Raw genomic sequence first — 25,000 nt, 5'->3', positions numbered from 1 at the left:
TAACAAATTACACTTAGATGTTCAGGGATTCAATCAGTGGTCTAACTAATGTTGTGTATAATTGCTTAACAAGATGCTGATCTAAATGGATCAAGGTGTTTTTTATCATCCCCATTATTGCATTTGCTTTTGATGAGCATGTTATTATGTGTTTCTTCCATTTCAGTGATGTATCAAAGTTTACACAAAGATCACGTTCGATTGTCGAATTGTTAATTTCTGATCCATTAACTGTGTAATTGAATTTTATGTTTTTTTTACCGTAATGCATAACCACACATTTACCCACGTTCAGTTTGGTTAACGATTTTTCTGACCACTCTTTTATATTATTTAAATCTCTTTGAATTAATTTAGCGTCCTTAATTGAATTTACTGCTGATAAGATTTTGGTGTCATCTGCATATATTTTTACTGTGCTTTTGATTTTCTCTGGTATATTATTGATGTATGCTTCAAAAAGGAATGGCCCTAGAATGGATCTCTGTGGAACACCTCTTAAGTTTTTCCATGTTGACACTGCATCACCTTAAACCACACTTTGTATTCAATTATTCAAACAAGCATCAACCCAGCTTAAAAATTTTCCTATTATTCCATATGCGTTGAATTTTAACATAAATCACTTGTGTGGCATGGTATCAAATGTTTTTGCAAAATCTAGCATTATAACATCCACAAGTATAATTTTTGATAAGTTGTGTGTAATAAAATCAAAAGTCTCTAAAAGATTTGTGGAACATGATTTCTGTTTCACAAAACCATCTTGGCATTTTGTGATCAGATTACAGTTGTCAAAAAATCTTTGCATTTCATTTCTTATAACTCCTTCGAATATTTTGCATGCTATTGACATTATTGACACAGATCTGTAGTTTGATGCATTTAACTTACATCCTTTTTTGATAATTGGTGTCACATTTGCTGCACGTCACTGTAGAGGCAGGTTACTTGTTTTGTAAGATGATTTGTATATTAACGTAAGTAGCATTGCTTCTGACTTTGCACATTGCTTTAATAAAATAGGATGTCTGCACCACACTCTTTGTATGTATTTAGTGATTCGAGTCAATTCAGAAAACCTTTGTAATCAATAAAATTCATGTAAATCAAGTGTGTGAATTGTTAGTTTATCTGCTATTTCTAGCATTGTGTGCTGTGAAACTCGTCGTTCAGAATATCTGCAATCTCATTTTGGTTATTTGTTACAGCACCATTAGTGTTCAAAACTGCTTTAATTGATTGATTTTTATTCCTCTGACTGTTTACATATTTAAAAAGAAGTTTCGGATTTCATTTTGATTTTATTATCAGGTTTCTCTCATAGTCCTTTCTGGCTAATACGGCTTCTTTTGTTACTATTTTTTTTATTGTTTTGTATGCATTGACCTTTTATTAGTATTTAGTACATCAATTAAAAAAAAATTTCAAGAAATTAAAAAAAAATTATATGTGAAAGTTATATTTTTAAGCATTTTCATTTTTAATTAGTTTAGTATATGAAGGTTTTCTGTTTATTCAAGGAAATAAATTACATAGCTTATAATAAATTTACATGCAAACATGGCTAAAAAAAAAATGTTTTTATGTTAATTTATTTTGATATAGTAATTGAAAAAAAGCAATAACAATGTAATTCCATTATACTTTTTTTAATCCTTTTCCCTAAAAAAAGTTTTAATATAAGATGAATTTGTTTCACTGTATGAATTCATTTTTTAGATATCGATGAATGTTCAGTTAACAAAGCTTGTAATTGGGCTTATGGTGTTTGTAACAACACTTTAGGTAGTTTTAATTGCTCATGCAGTGGTGGTTGGTTATTAAGTCCGACAAATGACAGCTGTGTTGGTAAGCTAATTTTTTATTAACTTAATTTAATATAATTTAATAGCTTTTTTGCAAAGTTTGGTATTTAAGTTCACCTTTATGTTTTCATTCTCCATCTCTTCATGTTTCTACAAAAGTGTCATAGTTAACAAATTATATTTTAACTTGAAACACTATTTAAACATATGTCATAAAATTAGGTTTGATTTTAATGACAAGTGTTACTTATAAAGAGATTTATAACATTCTAAAAACTGAAACTTTTTAGTCCATGTGTAGTAAGGTTAACTAGATGTTTCATGAATAATAACTTTAATAACATTGATATTAAGAAATCAAATCTTCTAACCTTATAAATTACAGCACAAAGATGGAACTTATGTAGAAGTTGCAGCTTCTAGCCCTTTAAGTTGCAACACAAAACTGCAACTTACAAGTTGCAGCTTCTAGCCTTTTAAGCTGCAGACTAAAGCTGCAATTTGCAATGGCTAGAAAGTCAAAAATTGCGTTTTAAATAAGTTCAGACATTTGCTTTAAGTAAAGCAAACAACTCCTTCAAAAAGTTTCTGCATTTAAAACAAACATGACAAATGACACTTAGATGTTCTGGGATGAAAATACTAGTTAACATGAGTATCTTCGAAAAATGATATCTTTTTCATAATTAAGTCTGTAGTCACTGGAAAACAAAGAATAGATTTGAGGAGCAAGGAAATAGTTAACAGAAGATTTTAAAATTTGTAGGCTGTTTAAATCAGTAAAACATGGAAATGAGAGAGAGTTTTTAAGGAATAAAGTCCAGGCAAAAAAGCGAGGCAAAAGTTTATGACATGCAAGGACAGACACAGTAAAAGAATGCATTTTTGCTGAATGATGCATCAAGCGAGAATGAGTTTTGTTTGATGATACTAGAGTTTATATCTTCTTTGAGCAGCAACAATTATAGTTTTAAAGAGAAAGAGATACAACCTTACTATGATAGGAGAGCAGCAGGAGAAAGGTCTAACTACATTAACAATTTGTTTTTTTCATGTAGTGAAAAAAAAAAAGATTAAGACCATTATTAGAAAATTAATGCCGAATACAACATTAGTATTTTATACAGGGAGGAGTAAAAGATTTGTAGTGATAGACAATGGAATCAGGAATAAAATAATATCAGTCAGTATCAGTCAAGATCAGTCTGTCTATTCTAAGTGATCAAAAAGAAAAGACTTCTTGTCAAGAGAGGAGTTTAAAGTTGAATTGTCAGCAAATAGAGCCACTTTAAATGCAAGATTGCCAGGAAGACCAAAAATGTAGACAAGAAATAACACAGTGCCAATGATAAAAACTTGATGTACCCCAGAAGTTACTAGAAATAAAGAGTGTTGGCCTTCAATGATGACTTCAATAAAGCAGTTAAAAAGAAATTATTTGATAATGCCTAAAACTTTCCTAGACTTCCTTTCATATGAAGCAAGGTTATAGAAAAGACCAACATAATAACTTTTATTGAAAACTTTAGATATATCAAAAGTTGTACCCCTTGCCTTTCAACCCCTAATCTAATTCACAATAGAATCTTTCAGTCACAATAGTTAGCAAATAGGAAGTGACTGAGGCCCCTGTCCTGGCTAAAAATGAGACTTTTTGCAAACCTGGCCCTGGCGCCAGCAAAAGTTATAAGATTTAGCAGGGGTTGATCGCCAGGGCTAGCAAAAAATAATACTATTATTTACTATTTATTAAATACTGACATATATTTATATATTTTTAAATAATAATTTACTTCCAACAAAATTGCAAGTAACCACTAATAAGATACAAGTTACTTTAAAGTAGAGGATAGGTTAAAATACTAGGAAATGGTCAACTGAAAACTTAAAAAGTTGTAGGTTGTTTAAAAAAAGAAAACATGAAAATGGGTAAGAGTTATAAGGTTTTTTTGATGTGCAAGGTAAAAAACTGGATTAATAAAAATTTTTATAGCATTAAGGGACAGATACAATGATAGAATTACAACTTGTTGAATAAGAAGCCAAGTAAAAATGAGTTTTGGTTTATCATAATAGTGATGATACTCTCTAGTTCTTAATAAATGTCCCCACCCGTTTAATAATTTTTGGATATTTTTCCCACCCACCCTAAGCTTATTAAGACCCTCCTGTTTAATATTTTTTACTTGTTATCAGCAAAAAATTTATATCTCAAAACCAAAAAAAAAAAATTCAATGAAAATTGGCCATAACATTAGAAAATAATTTCAGTCACCAATAAAAACAAAAACTTTCAGTGTAAACTGGCTTTAAAAATTGTCGATATAAGAAATCTCGGTTTGCTAAGAATAAACTTTTAGTTTATTTCTCACCAAAGCTTTGGTTTTATTCATTTTTAATTCTTTATTTGGTTTAAATCCTATAATGAAAACCATAGATTTGCAATTATTGCTTAATTATAGGATTTCATATGCTGAATATAAGTTTTATACTTTGCAAACTATATAGCTTATATCAGCATATTAAATCCATTTAAATTATGATAAAACATCTGTTAGAAAATGCGCATTTGACCGCAAGCTACGTTAGAATAGTTTTATGCATGTTTGGTAACAAATATTGGTTTGGATTTATAAATTAAAATTTTTTATAAAAAATATTTATATTGTAACATGGCATCAGATCGGAAATTTTCAAGAACTGGCTGAGATAAATACAGTTTAGAAGAAAAAAATGAATTGGGAAAACTTTGTAAAAGTTACAATAAAGAGTACGATTTATCGGTTGCTGAAGACTTTCAAATAGTAAACTTCAGTGAAAAAAGAAGGGAACACATTAATGCATTGCCACGTGAAGGTTACCTTGCAAGAGCTGTGAGAGAGTTTTATTCTGACCTTAAAGACATGATAACCCCACCTTGAAAAAAGTCCTAAAACTTAGGAAAAGATGTCTAAACCAAGTCGAGACAGATGAAGATGCTGTAACTGCTCCTCCAAGCAAATCAAAGTGGTTTGTAGACATCTGTGGAACCCTTAAAGCACGTTTACCCAGGAGAATGTTTACAGCGCAATGCAAAAATCTTTATGAACAGTGGCTTGCCCAACAACCAGAAGAGGTGCCAGAGCATAACAAAATTATTTTCTCCATGCATTGGGTAAATAACTGGATGAATGAGCATGGTGTCAGTCTGCGCCATCCTAACAAACGCAATTCAAATAATGCAGGCCGACCGTGAAGAAAGAATATTTGAGTACCTAAAAAACATTTAGACTGTACGTAAATACTTTGTTGTAAATTTTGGAGTTGATCCACCTGTGCTGAATGGTGACCAAATGCCACTCCACCGGAATGAAAGTTCTAGCCAAAAGACCTTGAACTTTACTGATTTGGACACATACATCAAAGAAAATTATTCTCTATCAAGAGAACAAGTTACTGTTTACACTCAAGTTTGCAGTGACCCTAACGTCTCATTTAAATCAGAATTTGTGTTTCAAGGCAAAGGTGTTCAGGTAAAACTTAATCCTCCTCAAGATGTAAAGTTTCAATGGGCACCTAAAGGTTCCGATCGATTGGAACATATGCTGAGTTCAATAACTAATTTACCAAATAGGCACATTTTTACACATTAAAATTATGGATTTATGTGCTAGATAATTATAGTGTGCACATAATGCTAGAAATCAAAGCTGAAGAATATTTCTTTTAATTTTTAAATATTAAGCTGGCTATATTTATGTTGGAATAGGTGGTGGTATTACAGGGGATGTCCAAATTAACGATACAGATTTCCACAGGCCTTTAAAAGTTAAATACCGAGAGTTGGAACAAAACCTTATGATGGAGCAATTAAGACTTGACCCCAAAAAAATTCCACAGCCATCCAGGGATCAAATGATGCAAATGCTGCTAGAAAGTTGCAATTCGTTGGAGATTAATGTTACTAGTCGATTTAAGGCACTGTGGGTAACCAATGCTTTGGATGGAAGCGAGGAGTATCTTGTTTCGAAAAGAGTTTTTGCCTCAGTGGGAGAAAAGCTTCAAGCATTTAAAAAAAACCTGATGCTTACCCTAAGCCCAAGAAACTTGAAAGATCTCCAGGGGCTAATTACACTTCCAATAGGAGTGAAACAAAAGCAAGGATACAAAATTTGTGAAACAGAGCCATTAGATGAGGGAGATGAATTATTTGATTGTGAAGGTGAAAAATTATTTATAAATCAACACGATGAGGAGCATCAGACAGACAAGGAAAACAATACAAGTGTGGATCAGCATCAGACAGACAAGGAAAACAATACAAATATAGAAAATCAAGATGAAAACAATCGAGTTAATTTAAATACCGTTAGATCAACCAACATTTTGCTAGGTGATTTATGTCAAAGCAATAATGATTTAAGAAAAGATGCTGTTTTCATTGATGAATCAGGAAAACTCTTAAGTAATGCAGAAACATCTACCCAATTTATTCCACATTATACAAGATTTAAACGGAGCTACATAACATCCGTGCCATTAAAAGCCATATTGAAAACAACAACCTTGAAACCATTGACTACGAACAGTTGGATAATGAAGTGGAACATCGCGATGAAAATAATTCTATCAGGAACGCATTTGAGGATCTGTTTAAATAAAATCAGTTTTATATTTTATATTTGTAGGCACAGTTTTTTAGTGTTTGAGACTTCATATGTATATATCATTTTATATAAATATATTTGTAAAGATTAATTTTTATATCCTCCTACTATCAATTCAATCCCCCCACTCCCCCACCCCACCCTCCCACTCCCCCACTCTCCCTAATATATATTCAATCCCCCCACTCCCCCTGTTTATTAGATTAAAAAAAAAATCTACTCCCCTCTCCCCAACATGTTTATTAAAATCCCCCTGTTTATTAGATCTAGACTAAAATTCCCACCCACCTGTTTGTTCCCACCCTACCTTTTATTCGGGGCTCGAGAGTAGCTCGTTTGAGCATTGACCATGATAGTATTTGCAGTAAAAAGAGAGAAATCCAATTTTACAACAATGAGAGAGTGGTTAAGGCTTGGCAGATAAAGTAGGTCTAATTACATTTACAATTTGCTTTAGACTTTTTCTGAGAGTAAAAGGGTTGTTATTTGTCAATATAAGAATGCCAACAATATTGCAATATTTTTTTGCAACAAAAATTGTGGATAAGTCCAGAATTTAAATCCACGTCACTGTAAAGCTATAGGCTGGTGCAGAGGAGAGATCAGATTTAAAACGGGCTGCTTGTTCTAAACAATCAAAAATTGAAAATCTTTTTGTCAAGACGAGAGTATAAAGTTGAATCATCAGCAAATAGAGCCACTTTAGATGTAAAATTTTTTTAAAGAATCTTATTGTAGATAAAAAACAATACAGTAGCAAAGATAGAACCTTGTGTTACCCTTAAAGTTACTTGAAATAAAGAAGAGTGTAGGCCTTCAAGAATAACTAAAATACTGCCATTAGAATCCAATAATTTAACAATCTCAAAAAGTTTATATAAAGAAACTAATAATGGACTGAAGATTATTTGTAGGATAGATAGAGGTCAAAATGTTTTCTAGAGTTTTGAAAAATTGTAACCACTTATTTAGCACTTTTTAAAAGTTTAGCAAAAATTGAAGAGAGTTCTGGAGTTCTGATGGAAATCTTTTCTGAAGCACAAACTGTATATATGTTTAATTAAGAATTAACTTAAGTATTAGAAACCAGATTGATTTGGATGTTTAACAATGGGTTAATCTGTTTAATTGGCAGGAAGAGTATAGCCATTAAATTCAAGAGTCAAATTAAAGTAAGATTTCTTTGCAAATAACTCTGCCTCATCTGGGGAGAAGTAAAAAGATCAAACCCATGAATTAGAGATTAAATGTTAGACTTACTTTAGTTAATGACGCTGTTGAAGATTTACCAAAAGTCTCAAGAACCTAACATCTGAGTTAAGATATGAGATTTAGTTAACTGAGAATAACAGAGCTTAACATCATACAGGACTTTTTTACATTGACTTCTTGGAATAATAAAAGAACATTTGTTCTTAAGAGGAATGTTCTTGTAAAAAAGATTTAAAAAATGATTACTGTTCAATAATGCAACTGCTCAAGATGGTGAAAAATGTGGAGTAGAATTAGGCTTGACTTAAAATTGAAGAGAAGGAATAAAAGCTTCCAAGCTTTTATTCCAAAAAAAATAAAAGTTTCCAAGATGCGCTTTATGCATACATATTATTGATATAAACATGTATGTTTGGTATTTATTTAGATGCTGGCATACAATATCCTTTCATATTTCTAAAAACTTCATTATTTATATGGTGTAGTGTTTGCCAAAAGAGAAGGTTTAGAAAAGAACAATGTGTCAAACAACGTTAGATTAAAGTGATTTAAGTATCAGCATTTAGAGAGGTAGCAGCTTCGGGAGAAAATGGTAGTGGTAGATATATAAAACTTGGTAGATAGTTTTATTACGGTAGATAAGAAAAGTTAAAGAGAGTGCCTTACATATTGTATGAATGAGCTTTAGCTAAGGAATGAAAATGTTGTAGATTGTTTATATTAGAGAAACAGCATAAATAAGAAGGCTAAAGCCTGATGGCGATGATAATGGTGATGATAGCAATAATAATGATGATGATGATAATGATGATGGTGGTCATCATCATCATGTTTATGATGATGACAATGAATATTATGATGATCATGTTGATTATAATGAAGTTTATATATGTATATATATACAAAATATAATATAAATTTTGAATAAAAAATAAAAAAAATTTATTAGTATGTATAAATGTTTATGCAGCCCCGGTCACAAACCCAGCCCCGGCTACATTTTATCAAACTTGGCCCCGGCACCGGTCACATATCAACCCCGGTCGCTTACTATTAGCAAGTCAGCCGTATAATAAGAAGATTGAAAACCATATTGATTGCTAAAAGTTAAGTTTTTTGATTCAAGATGGGATGTTAGAAATTTGTTGATCAAAGACTTGTTGATCAAAGACCTTGCTAACATTAGAGAGAAGTCTTATCGGACAATAGTTTGATGTGTCAGAATGTTCACCAGAGTTTTTAAAAATTGAAACCACATATATCATTTTCTAACAGGCAGGGAAATTAGATTCAGTCAGCACTTATTAAATAAATTTGATGGAATTGAAAACACATTTGTATGACTATGACAGGAATGTTGTCTCACCACAAGCAGTATAAGAGATTAAATGAGATATCACTTAAGCAATAGAAGCTGTAGTGATTTGGATGTCTAATAATGGGTGAACCTGTTTAACTGGAATGAGAGGAAGAGTATAGGTATTGGATTCAAGAGTCGAGTTTGAAGAAAAGTATTTTTTAAATAGTTCAGCCTTATTCTTAGGATCCCACAAATATCAAAATCGAAGGCCTTAAATATTTGTGACAAAAGTCACAAATATTTGAGGTCTTCGATGTAACTTTCAATCAGTTAAATCTCACAGTCCACTAGTAACATGTTTGGCTTGGGCGTATACTTACGCATCAATTCACCTATTTCACAAGAAATCAGGTTTAAATAATCAGACCCATGAATTTTGTGTAGTTTTTACATCTGTTCTTTGTAATTTATATTGTAATGAAAAGTAAATACCATGAGCTAAGTTTGATTGCAGGGAAAATAAGTATTGTCCCTACAATCAAACTTGAATAATATTTACTTGGAAAAAACAGAAATAGTTTGAGTTAAAACTTCAACAAGGTCAAACTGTTTCATTTTTTTTTTTTTTGTTAATCAAAATTGACATTTTCATTTTTTTCTGCATGTATTTAAATACTGTTTTTAAAAAAAAAAAATATGTACCGCCTTATTTTTTATTTCTATTGTAGCCTGTTGTTTCTATTGTAGCCTGTTGTATGCTGTTGATTTTTAATTTGCTTTATATCTTAAAAGTTGAGTATTGATATTACTTTTTTTTGCAGGCCCATCACCTTCTGGTGTAAGTTCAAAGTCATTTACAATCAGTATACCAACATTTACAACAACTGAACCAGTATTGTATGCATTTTATATTCTTACTTAACTTCCTTGATTTATATATAATATATAATGATCCTAGTGTAGTGTATACAAATAATGACTAAAACAGTGTGCTGCATATATATTGCCATAACCACAGAGTGCATATGTATAAGTTATATGTAAAATATTAATTTAACTGAGACCTATCAACATTTCTTTAGCATTATTTGTAAATTTTATATACATATTTTCATAAAAATATTTATCCTTCAAATTTCCTTTAAATATTAACTAGTGGTACCTATCAATAAAACATGAAAATTATATAATTTGAACTTCCTAATTCAAATGGTTCAAAAGTTAGCGCTTTGAAATTCAGCAAAAAAAAACCCTATTTTTTCCCACATCTGTCATTATGGATATTGTCGTGATGTCTTTCAATGAATAATTTAAGTTTTAGTGGAAAAAACTGGTTAACAATTGGTACCTGACCATCTTTGAATGAATCCAAAAATGAAAAGAAAATCACGAAGTTCAAAACTTTAACTTTATCATTTTTTGGTCTAGACAAATTATATTTTTGTTAACATTGGTTGCGATTTCGCTGACTACTGGAATTGCCTAACTCTTATGAGTTCAAATTTTTTCAAATAATAGAGGAGATATTACTTAATATAAATCTTATCAAAGTATAATAAAGATATTAAAGAGATATTAAGCCAACTTAATATAAAATAAGGTTTAGGTTCTTGAAGTAAAGTAATTTTATATTATAAAGTTATTTTGAAATTTAGGCTGAAAATTCCTCTCTTGGGCGCATATTATCTATTACAGATTTTTGCTGTTTTTTTTTTTTTTTTTTTTTTTTTTTGTGCGTGAATAGTTTAAGTTCTATTGAAAAAAAAAAAAGTTGAAAATTGATACCCGATTATTTTAGATCCTTAGATAAAAAGAAAATAAAAATAATTTTTGATGAACATTTTAAAATTTTTAAATAGTCAACAATAGTCAAACAATTTTTTTTTCTTACCATAGGTTACACTAATTGGCGAGTTGCTCTCATTTATCATAGTTATTTTTTTATGTACAAAAAGAAAAGTTAGCTTGTCTTAATAAATAAATAGAAATAATATAATATAAATAAGAAAGTATAACAATGTTTAATAGTCTAAATATATTTTTTGAAATATATTTGTTGAAAAAAAGTTTAAAAAATCTCTTTTTTGTTAAAATGTCCCTAAGTAGTCAAAATGTTGTTTTGTGACATCAGTTGTAATGTATAAGTAAAGTTTTGTTATATAATGCAGCACATTAATGGTGTTTTTTGTTTCATTTTTGATGTATTTATTGATTTGATGCTTATTTTTAAAGTAAATTCAGTAAATTTAAATTCGTAGTTCCAAGTGAAAAGTTTTGTTCACATGCATTGCAGACATGAGTTAACATTAAGTGAAGAATCAGAAAAGATAAAGATTGATAAATTTTATTAAACATATGGAGAATGTTATTATGATGGAACTATCAGTATTTTGTGTGAATATAAAGTGTTTCTCTTAAATTTTATTTACCCAAAACCTCTAACAATCCTTCACTTTGAAAGAGAAAAATAAAGCAAGTTGAAGAAGCAGTTATTAAGAAACTTGAAAATGTTCTGAATGTCTCAAAGACCTTTTTTTTAAGTTCAAAGAGAAAATCAAGCAGAGCAAAAAATCTAGATTTTCTTGTTGAATGCAATTTAACAAGAAAAAAATGAATGTTTAAAGTTTGTAATCAAAGGCAGCAACTTCAAAGTTTGTTATTGATCCTAAAGTCAAATTTTGTCATTGACCCTTCAATATATAAATTAAAATCAATTTTTACAATTTATGTCACTATGACTTATGATTATTATTCCAGGCAAATGCCTTGATAAAAAGAAAATGTTAGTATTGGAAAAAATCAACACAAACAAATTGATTTTGTGTAATATTAGCACTTTGAAAGCACTGTTAAACTATTTGACCATAAAATCTCCTATTTTGTAGCCTTTGACCTAAGACAAAAGTTACACATTCTGTTTGTGTTTGTACAATACACCAGAATGTGAAATTGATGTTGATATTAAGGCTGTGAAAATGCCTAACTTTGAAATCATTGAAATTATTGTCTGCAGCAGAGAAAAGTTTGGATGATTCACTGATGCAAACATTGTCCTGCCATAGAAGCTGTTTAAATTTCTGTACAATAGAATCTGATACAAAACAACAATCTAGAAAAAGTGACAACAGCGAAGAAAATAAGCAATTGTGGATTTCAAACAGTGGACAACAACAAATAGAACTGAACTATTAGCAATACAGCTTGAGTTAAGTGAATTCATAGAGTTTCTATGAATTCATCTAACTCAATTTAATTTTTTATAATACGGTTATAAACAAGTTTTATTCATTTCAGAAGCATTAGGCATATAAAGCAACAGCAGTAAAAGGTGATAGGGATTCAAATAATATGATCCAAGCAGTTGAAAATAATTTGACAAAAACTTTATCTTAAAAAAAAGCTCTTGAGATATTTGAAGTCAAATGTTCAACTCTTAAGAGGAGAATTAAAGAAGCAGAATTTAACAGAACAGAACCAAGAATTTAATTCTTGGTTCTGTTGGTGCCACCAACAAATCTGGGTGGGTGGTGGAATCAACCTTTATGGATTGGTTTAATCATTTTATAAAAAGTGTTCAACCAGGCAAACCCTGTGCTCTTAATATTCAGTAGAAATTATAGACCTAATTCTGAAGCAATCAACATCAATCCCGTTTCAGTAGAAATTTACAGACTTAATCCTGAAGCAATCAATCAATCCAGTTTCAGTTGAAATAAATAGAAATATTAAAGTCAACAAAAATATAAGCAATACCTTGAATGTAGAAAGTATACGGCCTTATTCTTCTGCAACAGCTTGTTTAGGAAAATGCAAAGGTTCTTGCAAGAAGCTCTTCTCTTCGATCTAACTTATACTCCAATTAAAGAGTCTCTTTGAAATCAATAACTTCAGCAAAATTTAAAAAAATAAAAACTTTCTCAAAAACAAAAAGATGGTAAAAAATAAACGTCAAAGGAAACCAAAAAAGAAATCAAATAACTCAAAATCTCTAAAGTTTCCATTAATGACATGTAATATAATGATGAGGCTGATAATATTTGTGTTGAAAGAAGCAATAATTTTTTAAATATTTGTGGAGGTATTACATCAAATAAAGATTTTTGTGCTAGTGAAGAAATGGGTTAAGACAACAAAGTGTGGTACTGTAGCAGACAGTGTGCGAGCTTGCACAAGTGCAGATAATGCCGACCATTATGTTTGTGGTTATTGTAATCTGATCGAGACATCGGTCTAAAATTGTATTAATTAACGCAGTATATTTTAGTTTTTTAGTCAAAAATATTAATAATGTCTCAGCATACTGCTTTCTTGTTTTTAAGCTCTATTTATCACCCTAATTGCTTTGCATTATGTAACTTGCTATGTGCAATGGTTTACACCTTTAAATATGGTAAACAATATACAAGGATAATTAGTTAAGATATCAAGCTTGCCTTCTGATTTAATATATCTGCCATAGTTGTTGACAATATAGATATTGATCTTATTTTTAAAAAGGACTTTTTTGTGGTCCATTCAGTAAAAAAAATTTAGTACAATCAACAGTACTGATTGTTAGTTAAGATATTAATCTTGTCTTCTGAATTAATATATCCCCCATAGTTATTGACAATATGAAAAAAAATTGTTTTAATAAAAAAGTTGAATTTTGTGGTCCATTTAGTACCAATCTCCCCTATATTATTCATCAAAGACCATCTATTTGAAATACATAAAATATAAAAAACATTGTTTAGATTTTTAAGTGTTGTTGCTCGAAGTCAAAACAATCTTTTAATACCAAAAAAAACCCCAGACCAGTATACTGTTGAAGAAATTAATGATCATGTTGATGGTTGGTATCGAATTGGTACAATTAGTAACAATTCTAAATCATTTACTTTTGGTTCTTCAATATCAAATCGAAAAAGGAGAAGTACAGGTTTGTTTGATATACATAAATATTATATTTATGTTTCCATTTTTTTAATAATTTTATTTTTTTAATAATTTTTTTAATAAGAATTTTTTTAAATGTAATAATTTGGTATCATATCTCATGTAATAATATTTAATAATTTAAATAATAGTAATTATAATAATATTTAGTAGATTGAAATATAAATATAAATTAGAAATAATTATTAACAATATATTAACATTTATTAATATAATAACATTTAGTAATTATCTTTCACCATATTAGTAATAAATTTAGTGATAATTGTATTAAGTAATAACTTTTAATAATTTAAGTAACAATATTTACTAATAATATTGGGTAATAATCAGGCTTGTAGGTACAAAAATTATATTGGGAGGGTTAGCCCTGGGCCCCAAAAAGTCCTAATCTGCCACTGTGGAGGGAGGGGGTGGAAAGGGGGCAATACTACTGAGTATTGCCCCCTTTGCAGTAAATGCGGTAGTGGTGTAGTGGTAAAGCGCTCGCTTCATAAGCGAGAGGTTCTGAGTTCGATCCCCACCACGTCCCTGGTAGTACCGCGCTCAACTTGTTTCTCCGAGCAGCAGCCTTGTTTGTCAAGGTTCGTGTTTCGGAGTTATAGAGTTGAGAGAGGGTTATAACCACTATTAAGTAGCCTCCTCCTCTGTAGTGGCTTTATGGGCCTTGAGGAAATGAATAACAAAAAAAAAAAAAAAAAAAAAAAAGAGTAGGTCAAATAGTAGTGGGTCAAAAACTAATGTCAAAAGAACTTATGCCGAAGATACAGATAACAAATTAGGTCTTTTCTATCCTTTTTTTTCCCTTTATGTCTTAATTTGTAATCATTTGCTTTTTCTAAAAACTAACTTCAAAATTATTTGTTTGAAAAATTATTGGGAGGGCAAATGCCCCTGCTGCCCTCCCCCCCCCCCCTCTCTGCCTTTTGTTGCTATAGGCCTGATAATATTTATTGATTTAAAATATAATATTCAGAATTATTAATAATCATGCATAAACTCTTTCTGTATAATACTCATAAAAATTTCTGTGTTATGATGACTTTATCTATTAGCTTTTTAAAATTCAAAATGTGTAAACGAGTAATTACTTATGAAAAATAGCTATATTCAAATATTTATTTATATTCAAATATTTATTTATATTCAAATATTTATTTATATTCATTTATTTTAAATAAGTAGTGACATTTTATTTATTCATTTGTTTTTTACCTTTCCTAATTGTTATTACAGTGCACACATATTTATGTAGGTATGCACATACATACAATACATACATACATACATACATACATACATACATACATACATACATACATACATACATACATACATACATACATGCATACATACATACATACATACATACATACATACATACATACATACATACATACATACATATATAAATACATACCAGGCCTTTAATTAACGCAAAAAGATCTAAGAAAAAAAAATTTGAATTACGATCTCCCTTATTCCTGGTGCCACTTGGCAGTAAAGCTTTTGCTCATTCGTGACACTGTTTTATAATATAAAACACATTTAAAATAAAGCAAAGTAAAAAATAGAATTGTTCTAGTTAATAAATTAAAATAATTAAAATTCTAATTAATAAATTAAAATAATTAAAATTCTAATTAATAAATTAAAATAATTAATATTCTAATTAATAAATTAAAATAATTAAAATTCTAATTAATAAATTAAAATTGTCATAAAACTTTAAACTTCATATTTGCGCAAAATCATTTCTATAGACCATACGAATCTATAATATATTGACCAAATGAGTAAGAAAAGCAAAAATTCATTACCATCAACGTTATTTATAATTTATTTTTTCTTGATCAATGTTTGCAATTATCTCTGGTTTAATGTTTGCAATGGAATGTCTCTACTTTCAAAACTTTTTTATTTTTAATTTTTTTTTTATTTCTATCCATTTATTTAGTTATAAAATTGAAAAAATTACAAATTTATTTATAATCTTACAAAATTAGGTTTGTTGTCATTTTTATAGTTAAAAACTAACCATTGGAATGGCACCTTAATAAAATAAACAAATAAAGCAAAAAATACAGATAGTGGCCAAAATAAGTTAAAACGAAACAAGAAGAAGAACTATATTTAAAAAGCAAGACAAATGACACAAAAAAAAGAAAAAGTGAATAAACTGACTTGAGAGATAAAAAACATAGAAATACACAACAATATACACAATACACAAAAACACGCTGAAAAATAGGTAGATCATATAAGGAGTGTACATACATTGACTAATAAATAGGTAGAACATGCAAGAAGTGCTGCTACAATCTTCCCTCCAAAATTATGATTTATAGCAAAGAAGCAAAAAAATTCTTTAAAAAATATAGTTTATATAAAGATACCAAAAAAAAAGGGATTTATAATTCAGATAAATATTAAATACATTGTAAGAGCTGTAAACACATAAACAGACACAAATGCACACAAAATAAAAAACAATGTAGGAATGTTGTATAAAAACTTAAAATGGTGAGACTATTTAGTACCTTGATAATTTTTTTTTTTAATAAACTTCATTATATTTAAAAAATTTTTAAGAAAAAAATAAAAATAAAAATAATGTTATTCAAATGTTAAATTTTAATAAAGTGTTGAATTTTCAATTCAAATGTTAAATTAAAAAAAGAAATTTTTCAGTACAAATTTCTATTTGCCATGTATGAATTTTCAAATGATATTTTCAAGAAAATATTGTCCATATAAATAATTATACGAATAAAAGATTATTGAGCATGTAGAAATAACCACTCTAAAATAAAGTAACTTACAAGCTAGTAACTAATAATCTAGAACATTATTTCAAAATTTTGCATATAAATATGCCATATAGTTTTTGAAATTATTAGCGCTATCAAAAGAACTCTTTTTGAGTTGAAAATTTTTCAGTCAGTTAAGCAACATGTATTGCTCAATTTTTTGTGCTTATGTTCTGTTTCTATAGGGGTCCTTTTATTAAGTTATTTGATTATTTAAGATACAATTGACTTGCTTATGGAATACTCTGTGGCAATTTATTTTTCTTTGACTCCTTTCTTAAAACCTTTACACCAATAGCTAAAAAATAATCAATTTTAGAACAAATATCCTTAATATTGTCAAGTTCTATTACCAAAACAGCAGAAAAAATCTCAAATCAATATCGTTCCTATACAATATCAACTGCAAAAACAAACACCTTATGGTTTTTTTTTTTATTAGTAATAAAAAAATCATGCTTTTTTTTTTGAGGACCACATTTTTACATTATATTACCAATACATTAAAAACAGCACGTTTATGTATCTTCAGGTAGTCATATTTTGTACAAACCTTTTCCACATACAACATGTATGTATGTATGTATGTATGTATGTATGTATGTATGTATGTATGTATGTATGTATGTATGTATGTATGTATGTATGTATGTATGTATGTATGTATGTATGTATGTATGTATGTATGTATATATATATATGTAGGTATGTATGTATGTATGTATGTATGTATGTATGTATGTATGTATGTATGTATGTATGTATGTATGTATGTATGTATGTATGTATGTATGTATGTATGTATGTATGTATGTATGTATGTATGTATGTATGTATGTATATATGTATGTATGTATGCATGGATGTATATATGTATGTATGTATAAATGTAATTATGTATTAATGTATGTATATATGTCTTTATGTGTGTATGTATGTATGTATTTATGTATGTATGTATGTATGTATGTATGTATGTATGTATGTATGTATGTATGTATGTATGTATGTATGTATGTATTTATGTATGTGTGTATGTATACAGGGCTCGAACAAAGCACATTGTTTTTCACACCTTCGCGATTAGTTTTTTTCTAAAAAAAAAATATTTTCGCCATGTGTTTTTTCTTTTTCTTCTTTTTTTTCTTTTCTAATTTAGCATTTTTTTTGGCCATTCTTAAAAGTAATTTTTTTGTCAAAGTTTTTACTAAGGGTCAAAAGTACGTCATGCTAAATTTATCTTTTGAATAGAAGAATGATCGTTTGCTCTCTTGAGCAAAATTTTTGATTCAACATAAAGCGATTTTGAATTTAAATTACTTTAAATCTCTGCATGGAAGCCAATAATATTTTAAAGTTATATTAAAGTATACTGAATGGATAAAGTACATCACAGTAAATTTACCTATAAATTAAACCAAAACAACCAGTGATTTAATACAATTACTTACAGTTACTCAACTATTAGATTTACTTATTATACTCAAAGACTTACAAAAGTACATATGTATGTTACAAAAGTACATATGTATGCCATACATATGTTTTTATTTATATCTTATTGTTATATATTTGTTTTATTTATATCTTATATGTTGTTAACACATCATTCTACTTATTTTAATTATTTTAAATCTCCAATAGAAAAACGCAATATCATTTTTTATATTTTTCTTTTATTCAAAGCGACATTCAGATGAAATATTTTCTATAAATTCGTAAGTTGTTTTTAGGATTTTTTTTTTTGAAAAGATTTCTACTAAACTCTGAACGAAAGAATTTTTGTCTTCTAAAAGTCTCTAATTTAAATAATTTTGCGATTGAAATTGAAAATTTAAAAAAATTTTGAAAAATTAAAAGAATTTTAACTCTTAATAATTATAAATTTAATTGAGCGACGTCCGTAATACTTAGTGGCATAGCAAGGATCATTCCTGAAAGTCAAACGTATATATATAGCTACAGTAACAATTTCAGATTTAGAACATAATGCAAGTGAAGAAGAAAGTTTTATTTAAATTGTAAACATTTTGAATATTAATTATTTTTTGTTTCTTGAAAAGAATATTTCAGTTACTTCAGATATACATATTTCAGATAATCAGATACTTTGCAACGACATTGCAAAAGGAGGAAGCATTTTTTTTAATGGTGAAAAGGTAAAGAATAGATTAAAAAAAAAAAAAAAAAAAAAGAAAAACAAATAAAAATAGTTTAGAATTGATTTGAAAAATAAAAAAAATAAAGTGAAAATAATGAAAAAATGAAAGAATAAAAATTGAAAAAAAATAAAAATAAACAGAAGAACTAAACATAAACTTAAAAGTATAAAAATGTTTGTGATAAATTCGAAAATAAAAAACTTAATAAGTTACTAAAAGAAAACAAAAATAACATTTTTAATATTTTATTAATTTATGTTGTTGGGATTGTTTAAACTGTCGTGTATTTTTGTGTATTGTGTTGATATAATAATAAAAAAAAATCACTCTGAATGTTTTTATTTTTATTAAAAAAAAATTTTTTTCCAGTCTATTAAGTTGTATTTTTGTAGTTTATAAAAAAAAAAAATTAAATTAGTTTCCTCAATTAAATTTAAATTAAATTAAGCCTAAAGATTAAGTCTGGTACTTAATTAAATATTTATATATGTATTTATATAATTGTGTGCATATATGTGTTTTTTTTTAACTAGATGGTTTTGTTATCACTGAGGGACAGGTTTATCTTACTTTTCTACAAGCTTTTACAGCAAGTAATAATGTCTTGAGCTCACCATACTATCCGCCTGTAGTAACAGCAGACCCTGGTTGTAAGTGTTTCCATTTTTTATTTTTATTTTTTTAAATTTATTTTTAATAGATTTTTAATTTTACTGTACTCTTTATGGAGAAACAAGTTAAACATAGTGAGACCAGGGAAGTGGTAAGATTTGAATGAATTTTCACACAGAAGAGGAGTGCTCAATAATCTTAATAAAAGTTTTATTATTAATACTGTCACAATAAGATATTATATTTATATATTAATATATAAATACTTTTTTATTTTTGAGGTACATTTTCAAGTTTATATCTTTTAGCTCCATGTACTGATCTATCTTGTTTTGCATACAAATATCAAGTTTGTAGTACGGTCAACTCAACTTTTGCAAAATGTTATTGTAAGAATGGTTTTATCAGTTTTGACAATCTTTTAACATGCGAAGGTAAACTAAGAATATTTAATTTACTTTATAAGAAATTTTATTTTATCTTTTTTGTTTTGTTTCAGTAAGACTTGATTTTAACCTAGTAAACACATTTATATAGTAAAAATAACTGAAATTTTCAAATAACATAGATATTAATGAGTGCTCATCTGAAAACAGTTGTAATTTCAAGAATAGTCAATGCAAAAATGAACTTGGTTATTATACCTGCTCGTGTGTAAATGGATATGAATTAAGTAGCAACCAGAACAGTTGTATTGGTTTGTTTATAAAAACTTTTTGTCATCAGATTAGATATAAAAATTAAAATTATGCTTTAGATTTTTTTTTACATATAAAATTTTAATTTTTTTTTAGATAAAAATGAATGCAATATTTTATGTAAAACTATAAATCAAACCTGCATCAATACAATCGGATCATTTGAGTGCCGTTGCAACATTTCTGGGTCTTATTATAATGCAACATCAGATATATGTCAAGGTATTTCTATTTCATTTTTTTATAGTGAAGCTAACATAAGAAAATAATTTTCTTTATGTAAAAAAATTTTACCATCAATTATTTTAAAGCCATTTCAGAAATTTTCTTATTAAATTATATAAATTATTTTGATATCATTGTTTATTTTTTCTAAACTAAAGTGATAAATACAAGGTAGTCTTTTCTTTTAGAAAGAGTAGCACTAAAACAGTTTTATGTTCAGAGATTAAAGAAAATTTTTTACTTTTAATTATTTATGAAATACGTTTTAGAAAAACTTAATTCTAAAATTACTTGCAAATATTAGGTTATTGGTTAGCTAGTTTTTTACTTTTTTTTTTTTTTTTAGTTATGTTTGCTTTTAGTGATATAAATTAATTAAAAAATAGATATGTTTTAAACAGTTTTTTAATGAAAATGTTTTATATAAAAAAAAAAATTAAGAGGATTTTAAAAGGAAACTAAAATTTTTTGTTAATTTTTTTTTTTTTTTAATCAATTTTAATTTTTTTTATCAAATTTATATTCTTGTTGAATTTTGTGCAATAAGGTAAAGTGCAAAATATAAAATATTTATTCATTAAATTTGAACTTGAATGTTTAAACAAATGTTTAACAAAAGTATACTTCCATGGTAAATTAATGATTTATAATAAAACAAGTTATAAAAAATAAGTTATTCATTTTTTGTAAATCTATTCCATTTTTTAAATGTTAACATCTTAGAAATTTTCTTTAGCAAAATTAAATTAAAGCATCTGTTGATGGTTGATAAACATTTTTGCTTATTAAATACATTTTTTTAAATACAGTATTTTGAGGGATTATATTTACCTTTTGTTATTCAAGATAATATAAACAACTGTTGAATAAAAACAAATAATAAATCTTAAATCCAATGTGTTCTTTCATCTTAAATAAAAAAAAGACTTCTTTAAAAAGTAAAAAAAAAAAAATTAAAAATGTTCTTCAAATAACATCTCAAAATCATTCTGAGATGGAAACAAAGAACAATCAAGATCACAAAGATTACGAAGATCGTAAAGATCACAAAGATTATGAAGATCGTGAAGATCACAAAAATTGTAAAGATCACAAAAATCATGAAGATCACAAAGATTGTGATGATCACAAAGATCGTGCAAATTATAGTGATATTTATTAAGAATGATTACTTTAAAGGGCCAAAACATGAATTTTAAAAAACATGAATTTTAAAATTAATGGTGTGCATTCATTATTTAGTTTTAATCAAAAAAATTTTGGCCAAATGTTTTTTTTAAACATTTTCTTTAATATGAATTCCCCAAGTGCCAAAACAAGTTCTGTTCATATTAAAAAAAATGTTTAAAAAAAACATTTGGCCTAAATTTTTTTGATTAAAACTAAATAATGAATGCACACCATTAATTTTAAAATTCATGTTTTAGCTTGCTTTCTGCATTTTTTTGGTTCTCGGAGTCTGTATAATGTTAGCCGCAATCTGCAGACTTAATAATTTATTCCATGCGTGTTTAATTTATAACAGTTTTAGTATATGACGTCATCGCAATATCTTTTTAAGATAGCATTTTTTTGTTGTTGTTTTTTTTATAGATATAAATATTTTTTTTACTACTATCAGAAAATTAAATATTTGTATAATTTTTTACTAAATCACAAAAGATATTTGTGATTTAGTAAAAAATTATAAAAATATTATTTTTTAAAATTAATTTTAAAATTATATATATACTTTTATATTTATAATTTGTTTTTTTCACTTTTATTATTACTTTGTTTTAGAAGCCAGCCAAAATCATGACACAATTATACATATTTATTGATTATTAGAGTTTGCAGGTAGAGAAAAAATAAAGGCTTCTCGTTTTATATTTAGTTCATATGGTTTAATAGAGTTGTTCATTTTATGTTTAGTTTACATTTAGTTTGTATGGTTTAACTCTTTCACTACCACAAGCTGCTGGTAGCGGCTTTCGAGTATGCTTTACAATTTATCTTGTTTTGTACATAAATTTCCATTCTAGACACAATTTGTTTGTTCTAAAGGTTTAATTAATTCTCTACATAATCAAGAAAAGATAAGAGCTATATTGTGTAATTATAAAAAGTTATCATTTGACAAAGTTAAAAAATCTTGAATAATCCTTCATAAAAAAAAACTTCTTTAAATTTAGTTATAAAATAAAACAGCGTTAACGCTGTAAAATTTAACTTATAGAAATGTTAAGTATTTAGTTATAAAATAAAACAGCGTTAACGCTGTAAAATTCAACTTATTGAAGTGTTAAGTATTTAGTTATAAAATAAAATAGCGTTAACACTGTAAAATTTAACTTGTAGAAGTGTTAAGTATTTAGTTAAATATTTACCAAAGTCTTTTGAAGAAAAAATATATTTTTTATTCATTAAATGAGTTTTGTTTTGGACTTATTGTTTTAGTTACTATTTATATAAACAATGGTAAAAACACTTTGCATTTCTTATTGTTCAATGATGCGTGTTAAAAACTTATTTAATTATAAAGTACATTTATTTAGCTTTCTATTGATATATAGTTTGTTATACTTTTAAAAAGATTTACTATTCGAATATTAATTAATTGTCAATGTTATACAATTCAAATTTTATTCAAAAAAATGTGCAGTCGCTACAAAAAGATTTTTGTTCAGTTGGTAGCGGTTTTTTGTTTTTATATTTATATTATAACTACTTTTTGTATATTTTAGTACAAATATTTGTTTTAACTTAAATTTAGTTTAATTTGTACAGTTATTAGCAAAATAGTAAATTTTTATACATTACATTAGTTTAATATTTATTTTCTACTTAGTTTAGTTTATATGTTTTATTCAACTCACTCGTTTTTTATTTAGTTTATACTTTAAATTATTTTATACGCTTTAGTAAAATTATTCTTTTAGTATCTAGTTTATATTTAGTTTAAATCAGTATGTTTTACTGCTAATATTCGTTATATATTATATTTTTATTTTTATAAATTTATTTTTTATTGTGTCAAACTTTTTTTCGGGTTTTATTAAAAAGTTATTCAATTAACATGATTTAGTGGTTGTGGCAAAAAAATAATACGATATCTTGAAAGAAAAAATTTATACCATGACGTCATATACCGTCTGCAGATTGCAACTAACATTATACAGACTCTGAGAACCGAAAAAAATGGAGATGACAAGCTTCGACTTAAACGTGAATTTTAAAATTAACGGTGTGCATTCATTATTTAGTTTTAATCGAAAAAATTCAGCCCAAACTTTTTTTTTAAACATTTTCTTTAATATGAACACAACTTGTCTCAACACTTGGGGACCCCTTTAATTACTTGTGACTACTTCAAAACAGAACAATTTATTATAAAATTAAATAACATAAGTTAAAAGAAGAAAATATATGCAAAGCACCAAGTTTATCAGTTTCTTTTAATTGTTTATAAATATTTTATATACAATTGATAATATTTACAATTAAAAAAAGTCATCTGGAATTTTTTGATCTTACACTGTACACATTAAACTATTTTTAATTTAAAAAAAAAGGTTTCTTTCTTCCTGCTTTTACATTTGGTTGCTGCAATTCTGTAATACCATTTTATAATTGCAAAATCCTGGGATTGTTTAATATTAATTCCGAGACTTTTTTTTAGACAAACCTAATCTTATCACCAAGAATCTCTGTAAGAACAAAAAAGCAAAGTATAATTAAAAAATATATAAAAATATCAACAAATTATGCAACCATGCATAGCAATATAATAATTTTTATTTATTATAAAATTACAAAAAGTAGTTGTATGTAATTTTCATTTGTACTTAAAAAAATCTCTCTAAAAAGAGAAAAATTTTCTTGCAAATCTTTGCAAGGTGTCATGTCAAACAATTTAAAAATGTAATACACATAATAATATCTTCTTTATAAGTGTAATACATATACATAACCTTATTACATTATATACATTCTTTAAAAAATTCTCAGTACTTCTTTAAAAAAGAGATATCAAGATTTATTAATCGAAAAATATTATTTTAACTTGTCGTACTTGCAATACACCTTAATTATATAGTACAGTTTATATTTCTTTATAATAATTTTATACATTTATGTATATACTTTTTTTTATAAAAATATAAATTTGTGGAGTTGAATTTTTCAAAAATCTGCAACCCAAAAAATTATTAGTGGGGTGTCCGCAAACCAAATATGTTATTAGCAGGGTGTCCGCAACCAAATGAGTTATTAGCGGGGTGTAAATATCAGTTTAAAAAAAAAATTACTGGGTACAAATTACAGATAACAGGTTTTTTTTTTTATAAATATGTTTTAATTAACATTAAGGTCTAACATTGCACAAAGGACTAAAAGTTTTTATGAACAGTTTTATTTGATGAGTTTTTTTAAATAGCTTCATTTGATGAGTTTTTTTAAATAGTTTCTTTTGATGCGTTTTTTTGAATAGTTTCTTTTGATGCGTTTTTTTGAATAGTTTGTTTTTATAAGTTTTTTTAAACAGTTTCATTTGATGAGTTTTTTTGAATAGTTTCTTTTTATTTTTTATTTTTAAAACTTTTCTCAAG

General features: G+C 27.0%; 1 protein-coding gene across 7 annotated transcripts in view; it reads left to right on the top strand.

Moving 5' to 3' along the window:
* Positions 1-25,000, top strand: part of LOC136080838 (mucin-2-like) — a 101,334-nt gene that overhangs the window by 49,190 nt on the left and 27,144 nt on the right. For all 7 annotated transcript variants that reach the window (XM_065798096.1, XM_065798100.1, XM_065798097.1 and 4 more), the window contains 7 exons: positions 1,723-1,851; positions 9,788-9,863; positions 13,703-13,887; positions 19,410-19,526; positions 19,797-19,922; positions 20,057-20,185; positions 20,283-20,408. In XM_065798096.1, the coding sequence (XP_065654168.1) occupies positions 1,723-1,851; positions 9,788-9,863; positions 13,703-13,887; positions 19,410-19,526; positions 19,797-19,922; positions 20,057-20,185; positions 20,283-20,408 (888 nt within the window). The remainder of the gene's footprint in view (positions 1-1,722; positions 1,852-9,787; positions 9,864-13,702; positions 13,888-19,409; positions 19,527-19,796; positions 19,923-20,056; positions 20,186-20,282; positions 20,409-25,000) is intronic.

The sequence above is a fragment of the Hydra vulgaris genome, chromosome 05 (assembly GCF_038396675.1).
Source record: "Hydra vulgaris chromosome 05, alternate assembly HydraT2T_AEP".
NCBI classification, from domain to species: Eukaryota; Metazoa; Cnidaria; class Hydrozoa; order Anthoathecata; family Hydridae; genus Hydra; species Hydra vulgaris.
The sequence above is the reverse complement of the archived record's forward strand: the minus strand, read 5'-3'. Positions and strand labels throughout refer to the sequence as shown.